Raw genomic sequence first — 13,321 nt, 5'->3', positions numbered from 1 at the left:
AAACTGCAAATAATGGATCTGGTAGAGTTTACCTCTTGTGGCTTTCCCTAAACTTAAAAGGCTTGTTGTAATTGTGTGTTTATGTACTTAATAATTGTCCCACTTGTATCCATTGATTTTAAAGCAATATATTTTTGTGCTCTCAATATTACCCCTAGCAACAGAATCTGTCACAAAATTAGAATAAATAACTCATACACAGTGAAATTCTTACTTTGCTTCAACTTTGCAGGAGAGTACAAGGGTTATTACAGAAAAGGTGTGTGTGTTGGGTAATCTAGTAGTTCTCATTTTGTCAGTACTGTTTGTTGCTCTATCAAAGCTACTTCACTTTTCTGTTATCATATTAATCATTACAGTTGCTTCAACTTTGAATATTACTTTTGTATTCATGCTCATTGCAAACCAAAATTTGAAATCCAAGCCAGTCATGATTTGGTAGCATTCCACCTCAGCAATATTTGACACATTTTGTATGCATATTATTTCCTGGTAAATTCTTAGCATGACATTTACTTTGTTGCAAGTAAATAATTGAATTATTGAAGACCAAGAATCAACCCCTGTGGAACTTATGTGACTTGCTATGGAGTAGTCCTTATTATAACCCATATAATGTCACCAATATCGTAATTAACAGGCCCAGTCATTATTTTATTGATTCAAGTGTTATTGTTAATTAAGATACAACGTGAATCTATTTCCATAAATGAATACTTTTATTTCTTTTATCTTGTATCTTGATTAACAGGCCCATCATTATTTTGATTCAATTGTTGTTATTATTTAGTTATTACATGTTTCATACCAATTTCCAAGGGCTGGGTTTCATTAAGTTTTGTCTGTGTGTGTTACATTTTGCTTAATACAGATATACTAACAACATTGAAAAAAAGCCAACATATAACATAGCTCATGTCCACTGACTATTTTATATCATTTGAAAAATATCACTGTGATGCAAATGCCCAGTGTCCTTTAATGTCAGTACTAGTAGTATGTTTTCCACTGCATATATATAATATGTTACAACTAATACCATTTTTCTTATAACTAACCCAAACTCATCCAATTATATTCAATTATATTGCCTACTTGATTATTAGTTTTTCATGGTATTTGAAAATCATTTTGTTTTGTTTTAAATTGCATTGTATGTTTTATGCATGATCAATGTTTTGATAATCTGAATCATGTGAAATATTAATATTTGAGGTCTTAGAAAAAATTACAAGTCATGTTTATGAGAGAAAACAGAAATTAACTGTAGATGTTTGTTTTATCATCAAAATTGAATCACATTGACTATGATAGAATTTAGATTCAGATTCAGATTTAAATCACAAGAGATAGTTTTACTGTTATTCTTGCTTTTTAGAAAATGATTCAGATCATTTAAAGCTATGCTGTTTTAAAGAAATTTCTTTATTGCCAAGGCTGAAGTAAGTGAATAAGAATGATTGATAATACAGTCCATTGTTTCTTTTCTATATCCAGTCTGAAGCTGTAAATCGCTTAGAAGCAGCTGATGAGAGCCGCAAAGCTGCTGTGAACCAAAGTGATAAGCTCAAGACAGAGCTTCATGCACTCAAGGTTAGTAATAGCCTTTGAAATCAGAATAATAACTGTCAGGCTGTTATGGTAAGTTTAGTCAATTCATAATAAATATATGTCTACTTGAGCAGAAGATGACTTTTTTTAAAGTTGACTCGTGTACTAAAGATAAACCACAATGAATGCATGTACAAATATGTAATACATAGGTGACAACTGTAAACATGTCAGAAGAAATGTTAAAAACAGCAAAAATGTGACACAACATCCAATGGGTAGAAACAAATAAAACACAAAGTTAAAATCCTTTTAGATCCATCCTTTGGTTTCTTTCTGGATAGTTGGAATAGAGTTTTCTAGTTTTTTACAGAAGACAATTTGTCAGTAATATCTCATTGCATTTGCATGTGAAGATCCACTTTTTATACAACTAATATTTAAATAATCGTATCTATACTCAGTTGGAATTAGAAAAACAGAAGATGCGACATCGAGACGACCAGGGTCTCCTAGTTTCAGAAAATGAGGAACTCACAGGAAAAATTGAAGAACTCAAAAGTGAAATGGTAAGTACATTGCACAATATTAAAATGCATAATAAAAATAGATCTGTTTATGATCTGTTTATGTGTAACAGATTCTAAAGTATGGATTTTAACCTCAGGTAGGTTCTGAATTTTTTGACTGTTGGTTTTACTCATATGAAAATGTATGAGTAAACAAAGCATAAGAATACCTCAGGTTCTAGTTGGACTCTTCATACTTATGTTGTGGTGTGAACTCAATTTTAGTTTTGTGGAACACTTTGAGTGAATTTGACCTAATATTCTTCAATTTATTGTTGTTGGAAACATCATTTTGGATCTGGTTTAGAATGAATTTTGGTTTATTAGAACATTTTGGGCAAATTTGATATGACCCTCTTCACAGAATCTTTTATGAGACTTAGCTGAGAGGTGGATGCAGAGTGCACAGTGGTTGTTATAAAATTTTTAAAAAATAAAAATTTGGATTTATATAGTGCCTTTTTCCAGATCTTAGAGCGCTGTTATGTGTAGAGTGAGGTTGCTGTATTCAGCCAGTGAGCCAATAGTTCACTCCATCTACAGCTACATTGTCCTGTTACACATTAAAACTGCCAATATTTTGGATCAAGATCCCGTTACACCAAACTCAACTTTCAAACAAGTTTTATTAGGATTTGTTTTAATTTTTCAACGTTTCTTTATTATAGAGAATAGCAGAAGAAGCTCTTGCACATGCTACAATGACTTACAATGCACAACTTACTGCTGTAAGAACTGAGAATGCTATGCTACATAATGGTATGGAGAAAGAGAAACATTCCAAGGATCAACTCAAAGCAGAAGTAAGTAAAGACAAACAGGCATAAACTATCAAATGATCACAATATAAATGAAAGCACTATTATATTCTTTTTCCTTTCATCTCTAAATTTATGAATGGCTACCTTAAAATAGGCAAAAGGGAAACAAAAAATGCTTAATTTGTGTTCAAGTAGTCAGTTAACAAAAGTTAGCAAGGCTATATAGTCTGTCAACTCAGAAGTACAAAGTAAATAAACCTCGGAAACTGGAGGTATGAGAATAATTATTTCAGTGCAGTGTGTGTGTAAATGCTTCTTTGGTGCGCTAACTGCTGCATGATTTGTACTTGCCGAGTGCACCACTCTCGTCGCGTTTTTTAACATGCAGTGCATGTGACGCAAAGCATTGACCCTGATGCCACGGATTTGGTTTGTGCTTCTAGGTTGAAGCAGTATAAATAGGGTAGGATGATTGTATCTTTGATTATAGTGTAATGTTATGATTATCTTACATGTTACCTTTTTCAGTTTGACTCTGTACATAAGAGACTGGATGCTACTAGCAAAGATTTAGAGAAAGCAGAAAAAGCCAGATCTGAACTTGAACAGTAAGCCATGCTTTAATCTGTACTTTAAGTTGCATTCATTCTGCTTTAACAATGTGCCTTTCTTATGTGGATTGAAAGTGTGATGTATGGAAACATACTTATCTTATGTGTGTGTGTGTGGGGGGGGGGTATCAGGTGTAGGGTACATATATGCATGTTTGTGGGAGTAGGGTACATATGCATGTTGTAGGTGAGTATGTGTATGTTAGAAATAATAATAGTAGCTCTGATAGTGGTGGTAGCAATAGAAATAGTAATAATTACAAATTTATTTAGACTTTCAAAGCAGTCTGATAAAATATACATGTATATAAAATCAACCATAGGTAGTATGTTTTCAGCAGAGTATTTGACCCTATTCTGTGCATGTTGTTTCTATCCCCAGTGCGTTGCAGAGTGGATCTGATGAGTGGTCAAGGGCTAGAGAGAGATTAGAATATGAGAATACAACAATGAAAGAATCATCACAGGTTTGTATATTTATATTTCATTCTGCAGCACAGGTATACTTTATATAATACTACTAAGTAGGTCAGGCTAATCAGGTTGATCAGGTATGCATTGTAAATTCTCTGTCATACTCTGTCATCTTTCTCATTTGTACTGTTCACTCACTGATATGTCTCACACTTTTCATTATTCTTGTTTTGTGAAAAGGGTGAGAAAGATTAGTTGTAAAGCTGTGTGACCAGTGAGAACAGGTCTACTCCTTTGGGTTTACAGTGGGCATTTAGATTTGTCATTGAGTTCTATGGCACTATAGTTTCACCTTAATAACTAAAGCACCAAAATTACAATGATAATAACAGCCAAATGAAGAGAAAACTATCAAAGAATTGTCTTCAGTTGAACTTAGTATAAAATATCACATATTGAAATAAATTGTGGAATAAAGTTGCCATGGAATGTTTACATTGTATTTACATTTTGTTGTGCTTACAGACAGCTGCTCAGAGACTTGGTGCAGCTGAGAGTAGAGTTACCAGCTTGGAAAATGAGGTAAAGTGATCAAGATTAAGCTAAAGTATGTGCTGGGAGTGCAATTTAGTGGTTGAAAATAGCGTGTGTTGGGAATGCAATTTTTTCTGTAGTGATTGACATATATCTGATACAATCAAGCAAAATTAGCTATTTGTTTCTAAAATTGATTTGGAGATATGTTATAATATATCAGGAATAACAAGTCCAAGTTTGATGACATTTCAAGCTCTTGTATAATGGACAAGAATACAAGTGACTCACTTTACTTGATTGCATGACAGAGAGCTTTTGTATTTTACATATGCCTACTCTTTGGTACTGAATTGAGACATTTTGGACACAGGTTAATGGTGTGTGAGGTAGTTCTTTGTGTGACTCCGTCACAAAGAATTTTCTCACATGCTTCTACCAAAAAGTTGATATTTTGAGCATGTGATTAAAAAAGTTTTAAAAAAGGCAGCAATAACACTTGCTTATTCTATTAGGCAGGCCTCTGGTGTAGTTTGATAATGAAGTGACGCTAATTTATTTTGTCTTTCTGACCTAAGGTGTTGAATTTGGGAAGAATGTGAATAAATTTGTATGTTGTTATAAACACCTATATTATAGCAATATTTGATGGCATTAATTTTGCATTGCGGCTTGTGGATTATTTTCGCTTCTTTCTTTCACTAATGTTAACCTGTGTGTGATTTGGACTTGTTTGTTTGTTTGTGTGTGCGTGTGTAATTTCAGCTTCAAGCAGCAAATACATCTTTGATGGAACGAAGCAACCAGCTTGCCGCAATACAGAGAGATCTGGACATGAAATCAACTGTGCAGAATTCAAATGACTCATTCAGACAAAGAGAAAGGGTAAAATAGTATTGTTGTACATATGTATGATTTCAGTCAAAATTTAGTTTGTTATTTTTTACCAAAACTGATGCAATAATATTAGTAATAATTGTTGGGAAGCTTTTTTTGTCCATATTGAGCTGAAAATTAACTGCTGTCTTGGTCATTTGGCTATGGAGATTTATTACAATATTAATTCGAAATTGTTTGGGAATTGCTCTTTTGTCCTACAAATGCAACAACTTTGGCCATTCCAATTAGGTGTCAGTTGTCAGTGTTGTCTTAACTTGTAGATGTAGACTTCATTGCATTTCTTCTTTGGCTTGCAATTTTTGCACAATGATTAGCAAAGTTTGAAATGACGATGCAGTGTTTATGTGTGCACTAAAAGGCCTCTATGATTGACCATCTTTACAACATTGATTGTAGTACTAGTATTATCATGTTTGTCCAAATAGTTACAGTGGTATCTAATAGATAATAGATGTTAACTTGCAGAGTTTGAATTGTGCTGGCTAGAACTACAATATTTTAACTGTTGGTTTGCTTGATCCTCATAAAACCAGAAAACAAGTAAAATTGCACAAGTTTACCTAAGGAAGATTATTATTATTATGAATTATTTAAAGAGTTCTATTTTCATGAAACAGGTGAAAAAGCTCTAGACTATAGTCCATTTGGCTTCCTCAAGAGAGTGACATGCTCAGTACTTTGTACAGATGTACAGCCTTTGATCATACATGTAAACATAACATGTAATTTGATACTACACGCTTTGGAGCACACGCTGATGTCATTCTCTCGAGGAAACCAAATGGACTGTATAGACTGGGTAAATATAATATGTAACAATTCTTTTCAGTTATACACATTGTGGAAGTAGATACTTCTCAAAATATGTCATAAAAAATTATTACAAAGTTTGAATATTGTAACAATCCTTGCCATGTGTAATAAGTACGCTTGTCTACTTTTCTTTCAGGAGGAAAATGTAAAATTGTCAGCAAGAGTAGAAACACTTACTGAAAGGTAAATAGTCATAACTAATTATCTATTCATAAATTATTAAAAATATTGGTTAAAACCAGACATACTCAATTAGATTTTGTTAAAATTGCAACTTTAAAATACATGTGAACAAACTGTACCACTCAATAGAAGTGTAATAATGCATCAAAGCATTCCACGGCACATGGTTTTGGGGCTTGCTTAAGGGACCAGGTGGGGTTCAGGGTCAAAGCCCTATCCGTATAGGGGATCAAGGGGAACAACCACCAGAAGCACCATTGTAACATTTAGGTGACAGTATTGAATTTTTCAACTGGAAGTATATGTTACTAAGATGTCTTAGAACAATGTTAATGCCTTGGTTTGATGAGTTGACTTGTAATGTCATTACAAGGCAGTTTGTCAGCTATTCCCATTGTTCCTTTCCCGGGAGTATGCACACACATCATATTTTGTTCAGGACCTGTGCTTTTAAAACTGCTGCCACATCACAAGAAAGCTATTGAACAGTGTAGTGGTCATATGTAGTTCGCTCAAGCATATTGATTTTCCAGTCCCTTGCCTTTGTTGATAAATATTGAGGCCAACTCATCTATAGCAGTCCCATCTAGTGATTAATAGGTCAACAGGTTTTGGTTCAAATTGTTGGTTCTATTAAATTCCAATAAATGTGTGCACATGTTTTTTTAATGTAAACTTTGGGGTATAATATATAGAATGTGATTTAATTTATTACAAAGTTTTTCATTTATCGAAATGAATCTCATTTATTTCCTAATTGTCTAAACTGAAACCATCTGGAATTTTATTTGTAACATTTTCTTTTACCTTCAGATTAACCGAAGCTCAGACTGAAATAGGATCTCTGAAGAGAGCCTTAGATGCAGCTCAACATAACACTGTGTCCAAGGATAAAGATGCACAAAATGCTCAGGTCAATATATAAAATACATTCAGAATCATGTTGCCATGTTGTACACCATGCTGCCTGTAAATATTTTATATTGTGAAAAGATATGCTAAATTTTAAACTCTATAATGCTAGATTATTATGTCAAGTTAATACATTTTTAAATCAAATGTGCTTTTACATAGTTTTGAATAATATTTACACATTGACGCCGTTGATACAAACTCTGCAATGAAGAAGTCAAGAAAATCTAAATTTGTGAGATTTTATTGCAAATGTTTTTAGAAGGGACTCATTCCACACTTCATGCATGACCAAATATGACAGTAACTACTTCACATCATGATACCATAATTTTTTGACCCCTAAATTTCTACCCTGCCTGTTTGACAACCAACCCACATTATATTAGAATAGAATCAAGCTGATTCCCCATTATTTCTATCCCAACAGGACAAGTTTAACAACACATTGACATCATTGCAAGCTGAGAATGATAGAGTAAGAATCTGACAGCACTGAGCACCACTCACATACTTGTTATTATGCTATTCACATTCTAACACTACTCACTTCATTTTTGATTGGATATTGTTCTTGTTTTGATTTTGCAATTTCTTACATTTTCATTTTACTTTCATTTACTTTTGTGTGTGTGCGCATGGGTATGGGGGGGGGGTGTGGGGGTGCTAGTGCAGGTGTATGAGTGTGTGGATTTACCAAATCAGTTTGATGGATTAAAATATGTGTCACCTTACATCCTAAGGAAAGGCAAACTTTTCCTTAAGATTGTGTGATTCTTGTGTTACATGTGATTTTGTTTGTGAGCACATTTGTTGTGTGTGCACAATGCAGGGGTGTGTATGCATGTGTGATGACATGAATGTGTGTGTTTGTAATTTCCAACAAACAGGGATGTTTTACGAAAACTTCACATTCCAACTGGGAATGTTTGTTGAATTTTGGCAGCAGTTATATGTAGTCATAGTAGTGTTTGTAATTTTGTATGAAGATGTGTGTTTGTGTGTTATTTATTCATTCTGTTCATCTCTTAATAACATTTGTAGTTTGAATGAAGTGTATACTTGATGTGAACTTTTTATTGATCATTAGGCTCACTGATCATGATCATAAGAGATTCAGGAGTTGCAGTGAAAACTATTCAGTGTCAGATTGTGTGTTTTTTCTTTATTTTAATCTTTTAATTCACTTATTTACTAACATAATTTTCATCTCATGAATTGATAGAGAAAATTAAAAAATTGCATATTATTTACTGCAGTGTATGCAGATGTTTACTAATGTGCAAAATCAATTCTTCAGGTTTCTTGGATCTTAAATTAATCAATATCTTGATGTTTGTCAAATAGACTCGCACAATCTGGGAGGAAAGAAACAACTCTCTGCAGGAGTCAATCTCACGACTCAAAGAGGAATTACAGAGATCAGAACATAACAGTAGTATGAAGGATCAGGATATGAGGAAGTTACAGCAAGAGTTAACAGATAGTCTACTCAAGGTCTCTATTACAGAGAACCATCTAGAGATGGCTAAAAAGGTAAAGTGGTTGTTAGAAATACTTTATAGTTGCCAATGTGGAATGATTTGGATACTAACAGGAAGAAAGACTTGGCTTATCAATCAACTTGAATCTTAAGATCTTAAGTGAAATCATATTGTACTATTTGATAGTTGAAATATACTCGTAAGATTCCCCTTGTGACACTGTTTTCAGAGTGTGCTGTTCTTACACCTGCCAATGTACCTACCACACACAAAAGAAGCGTGCATTTCTGTGCATGCAAATATGAATTGAGAGGCACAACAAAGTTGTACATAATTATATTAAGATTGTAATAATTTCATGTCATGGCCGTTGAAGAATATTAAGAACATTTTTTTTGGTTAAGAACATGATTTTTTTGCTGAAAATGACATCTCTTGTACACATTAACCTGAGTCCCAACTAATTGTAATGACTATTTTGTGTAAAGCAGTGTATTGTAGTGGATTTGTATCACTAGGTAATGTTGACATTAATCAAGTATTGACTACAAATGTATTATTATTGTACAGGCCATTACAATGAGAATCATTTTAGTTACAGTTTACAAATTTGATTTTTTGTGCACAATAAAAAAAAACTAAAAAAACTTATGATTTATGTCATCCAATAACTCTTTATAAAACTAAAAACTAAGTTTGTGTGATGTAACAGCTGAAGAATATTTTCAAACCTTATCTACTTTGCTTAAATAGGCAAGTTTATATGTTGTTCAGATAGTGCTGTGTGCTACTTTAACATGTATTGGTTTCTTTTGCAGGCACATGCTGATTTGGAGAAAGATAAAAGAAGCAATAGGGATCAGGTGAAGAGACTCACAGACAAAGTAAGGATGTGTGATTGATTGAAATCAATTTGATTAGATATGTGTGTGTAAAACATTTAACAAAGTGGTATTTATGGTAAAAATATTATTGATATTTGCACATAATAAGGATATGTGATTGATTGGAATCAGCTTTATTCGGAGATATCTGTAAAAAATGTTACAAACTACAGGAAATGTTTATTTTAATTTTGATTGGATACAATATTTGTTCAAACATTTCCAAAGATAATTGTATGTCAGGATTTTCTCCTGTATTTCAAAATGTTAGTGGAATAGTACCTACCCAGGTTCCTGTTGAAACTGAATGGTTTACCATACTTACATCCATTGTTTTGTTCATGAATAGGGCAAGGCATGTTAAATTTACAATTGTATAAGTGTTGCATACAGAGCTAAACCTTTTTGAGTTGAAATAAGTTTTATATAAATGTAGAAAACGTAACCCTTTTTCCATTTTATTCAAGTTGTTATATTCTATGAGCACTACAGTAAGAATTTACACAGTAAGAAATGACACATTTAAACATGCCATTTTAAATTCTCTTGATTTATACTATAGGTTTTGTCAGTTGAGAAGGAGCGTCGTGCCTTAGAATCTAGGGTGGAAGAGCTACAAAATCGATTAGTACATGCAGATAGAAGTAATTTGGACACATCACATCAACTCATGGCAACTCAAACTACATTACAGCAAAAGGTGAGAGAGATGTGTTTAATGTTGCATAAAATATGTTGATATTATTACTATTTTTCATTAAGAAGTTGTAATAGCATATGTTGGTTGTTATACATACAATTTTACTTGAACAATGTCAAGGCTGAAAATAGGATTTTTGTTGTTAATTCAGCTCTAATTGAATACCTGAGTGGAAGAAGGGCCCAACTCCATCCAAACTGTTTTCGAGATATTAAGAAAAAACGTAATATTTGGAAAAGTTTTATAGACAGAATGTGTTCATCTTCTAGGGGACCTTAAATACATGAACATACAATATTACATACATTCGAAACTATATTTGATGTTTCCATGGCAACGGTACAGGTCTTAATACGAGTTGGAGTTGGGCCCTTCTTCCACTAATATACTGCAAGTGCCAGTTCCGTAAGCAGATGTGTTATAAATAGCTACAGAATTTTGGTAATTATCCATTAATTGCACAAGTAGAAGCATGTAATATGTTAACAAGAAAGTTTATTGTAGTGAAAAGCAGATGGATGGATGAACAAAATTCCTCTTTAACCCAATATTTGTGGAAGAAGGGCCCAACTCCATGGAGTTGGGCCTTTCTTCCATGGAAACCATGATTAAGTGTACGTGGAAGACTATTTAGAGAGTGGATTTAGGCTTATCTTTCACACACAATGAAGAACAGTCTGCTGGCAATAAAATGCTGGGTCTAACTCATTTTTGCAAAAAATTGGAGTTGGGCCCTTCTTCCACTCAGGTATTCAATTCTGAATGAGCCACAGAAAATTGAATAGTCCAGTAAAGAATACGGAGCAAAAATATTTGTTTTGTTTAGTTGTTGTGTTGATTTTGTTGTGTGGTTGTTTTCATTAATTGGTTTTTGTTTCATTTTAGAAATATTGTGTTTGTACTTGCACAAAATTTAGTTAATCTGTTGATATTTTTTCTGTAACTTGTAACTTTTTGTGGCAGTTCACTGATGATACTGATTGTGGTTTTCTATTGCAGAGTGACTTAGATGACAAGATCAGACAACTAGAGAAGGAGAATGGTCGTATAGAGATAGGTCTTAAACATGAGACTGAGAGATCAAGGGATCTGGTTAGAAAATTGGAGGAATCTCAGAAGGTTAGAATGACTGTTTATGCATAAGAAAAGTTGGTATTAGTGTGATTATATAAACTCTACCATAAAGAGGGTAAAAATAAATTTTTTATCAGTGATGCCTCTATTGCATGTTCAAAAACAATCCACCTATTATTATCTTGTTGTAATTGATGATATTTCTCTTTTCTTAAGATGTGTAATGGTTTAGAGACAATGGTAACCAACATTAAAACATCACAACTCTTCATGGAAGACAAACTCAGTGTAAGTTCATAATATTGCATATTCTTACATATTAAGTGGTAAAAAGTAACCTGAGGACGACGGAGACATCTTTAATAATTATGAAATATTTAACCCATTAGCCTTTCACCCAGATGTTTTGGTAAAGTGTCTGCTATAGTGTGTCTTGTCTCAAATTGAGAGTGGTCTGCTATAGTCACAGACTACTACAGACTATGTATCAACAGTCAAAAATCCCTGTGTATTGTATAGTATGAATTCTCGCATATTCACGAGGGCCGATTGTTCGATTGTGGCTTGTCTAACAATCACGCCAGCGCTGCGTGTCTTCGCGTATACACGATAGAGAGTTGCGCGATTACGGGATAGACCGTGAAAATACGCGGTAATTGCGTAGCAGTCTCGCCTGTCGCATTTCATGGAACAATCGGCCCTCATTATCGGGTGATGCGGAGACTTTGACTGGTTGTACGGGCTCTGTTTTCTCTCTCCTCTGTGGCTATAGTAAAACCATGTTGGATTTCGCAGTGGCAGTGTGTTTACACGGTTGCATTGCCAGCATACGGACAAATTGTCCTTCTATGTGTGTGTATACGTCTCCAATGATTAGGTTAGTGCACACAATTTGATGAATTTGCCACTGCAAAATCCAATGTTGTTACTTTCAACTTGAGACGAGATGGACTATAGTGTGTTTAATGTTAAGGGTGAGGGGGGTGTACTTGATATTTACTCTTCATTTGATACAGTTTCTATCTCTTCATACATATGCATACAGGCAAAGTAGTTGTACTGACTTTCAGTGGGAAAATGTAATGAGCTAAAACATCCTAACTGCATGACTACAACACTATTTGATTCAGTAGTAGTATGATAAGGGTAAAAGTTAAACTGAAATATTTAAACACAATGGTTATGCGAAGACTATGACAATGAGTTGTTTTGCCTATATTTGCATATTACAGGAGGCTACAGCTGCACGGAGCTTGTTTGCCAGAGAAGTGGATGACCACAAACAATTGTGGGAAACTGAAGTGAAATCAAGATCAAAACTTGGCCTCAGAGTAAGTCACTAGGAAAGAAAACAGACAAAAGTAACCAGATTAGTTTCAAATCTGATTCCTGTTCAGGATTATTGGATTCTCATCTTTCAGTGATTGCCTCATTAACGATTGATATTAGCTTAACAAATAACATACATATTTATATTATGTTTTCTTCCCTTGTTATTTTTGCTTGGTAGATTGCTCAATTGGAGAGAGCCAAAGCTGAGGTACAGGCACAAGTTGATGAAGTAAGTGTGCATGTGGACTTTTATGTGTGCATTTGTAAGCACTTGCAAATGAGGACATTTATATGATATTTTAATTGTGACTGTGGAAACACAATCACACATAAAACCCAAGGACATTAATTAACTGGTTGGTGCAAAAGGTTGCAAAATAATAGTGCACAAATGCTATTTGGAGCTGACATTGTTAGATAGTATGATTTCATGCGTTTAATGTCCTCAGTATCATGATTAACTTGATTGTGTGTCAACGGTTGGATAGTACACTACAGGATCAAATGTGGCGTGCTAGTTTAAAAATGGTATTTGCATGGAAAGGGAGATGGGGGGGGGGTGTATGATTGTATATGTGTCCATCTTGTTAGGGTTTAGA

At 33.8% G+C, this 13,321-nt stretch overlaps 1 protein-coding gene across 3 annotated transcripts in view; it reads left to right on the top strand.

Moving 5' to 3' along the window:
• The window catches only part of LOC140148984 (uncharacterized), a 36,417-nt gene that overhangs the window by 9,222 nt on the left and 13,874 nt on the right, over positions 1-13,321 (top strand). Inside the window, exons 11-28 of one of the 3 annotated variants that reach the window (XM_072171110.1) lie at positions 233-259; positions 1,498-1,593; positions 2,016-2,120; positions 2,789-2,923; positions 3,410-3,489; positions 3,875-3,959; positions 4,432-4,488; positions 5,206-5,325; positions 6,290-6,336; positions 7,150-7,249; positions 7,679-7,726; positions 8,596-8,784; positions 9,551-9,616; positions 10,179-10,316; positions 11,316-11,435; positions 11,607-11,678; positions 12,623-12,721; positions 12,901-12,951. In XM_072171110.1, coding sequence (XP_072027211.1) covers positions 233-259; positions 1,498-1,593; positions 2,016-2,120; positions 2,789-2,923; positions 3,410-3,489; positions 3,875-3,959; positions 4,432-4,488; positions 5,206-5,325; positions 6,290-6,336; positions 7,150-7,249; positions 7,679-7,726; positions 8,596-8,784; positions 9,551-9,616; positions 10,179-10,316; positions 11,316-11,435; positions 11,607-11,678; positions 12,623-12,721; positions 12,901-12,951 — 1,635 coding nt within the window. The remainder of the gene's footprint in view (positions 1-232; positions 260-1,497; positions 1,594-2,015; positions 2,121-2,788; positions 2,924-3,409; positions 3,490-3,874; positions 3,960-4,431; positions 4,489-5,205; positions 5,326-6,289; positions 6,337-7,149; positions 7,250-7,678; positions 7,727-8,595; positions 8,785-9,550; positions 9,617-10,178; positions 10,317-11,315; positions 11,436-11,606; positions 11,679-12,622; positions 12,722-12,900; positions 12,952-13,321) is intronic. The other 2 variants (XM_072171111.1, XM_072171112.1) reach the window with 2 other exon arrangements.

This window comes from Amphiura filiformis, chromosome 3 (genome assembly GCF_039555335.1).
Source record: "Amphiura filiformis chromosome 3, Afil_fr2py, whole genome shotgun sequence".
NCBI classification, from domain to species: domain Eukaryota; kingdom Metazoa; phylum Echinodermata; class Ophiuroidea; order Amphilepidida; family Amphiuridae; genus Amphiura; species Amphiura filiformis.
This window is presented reverse-complemented; position numbering and strand designations above follow the sequence as displayed.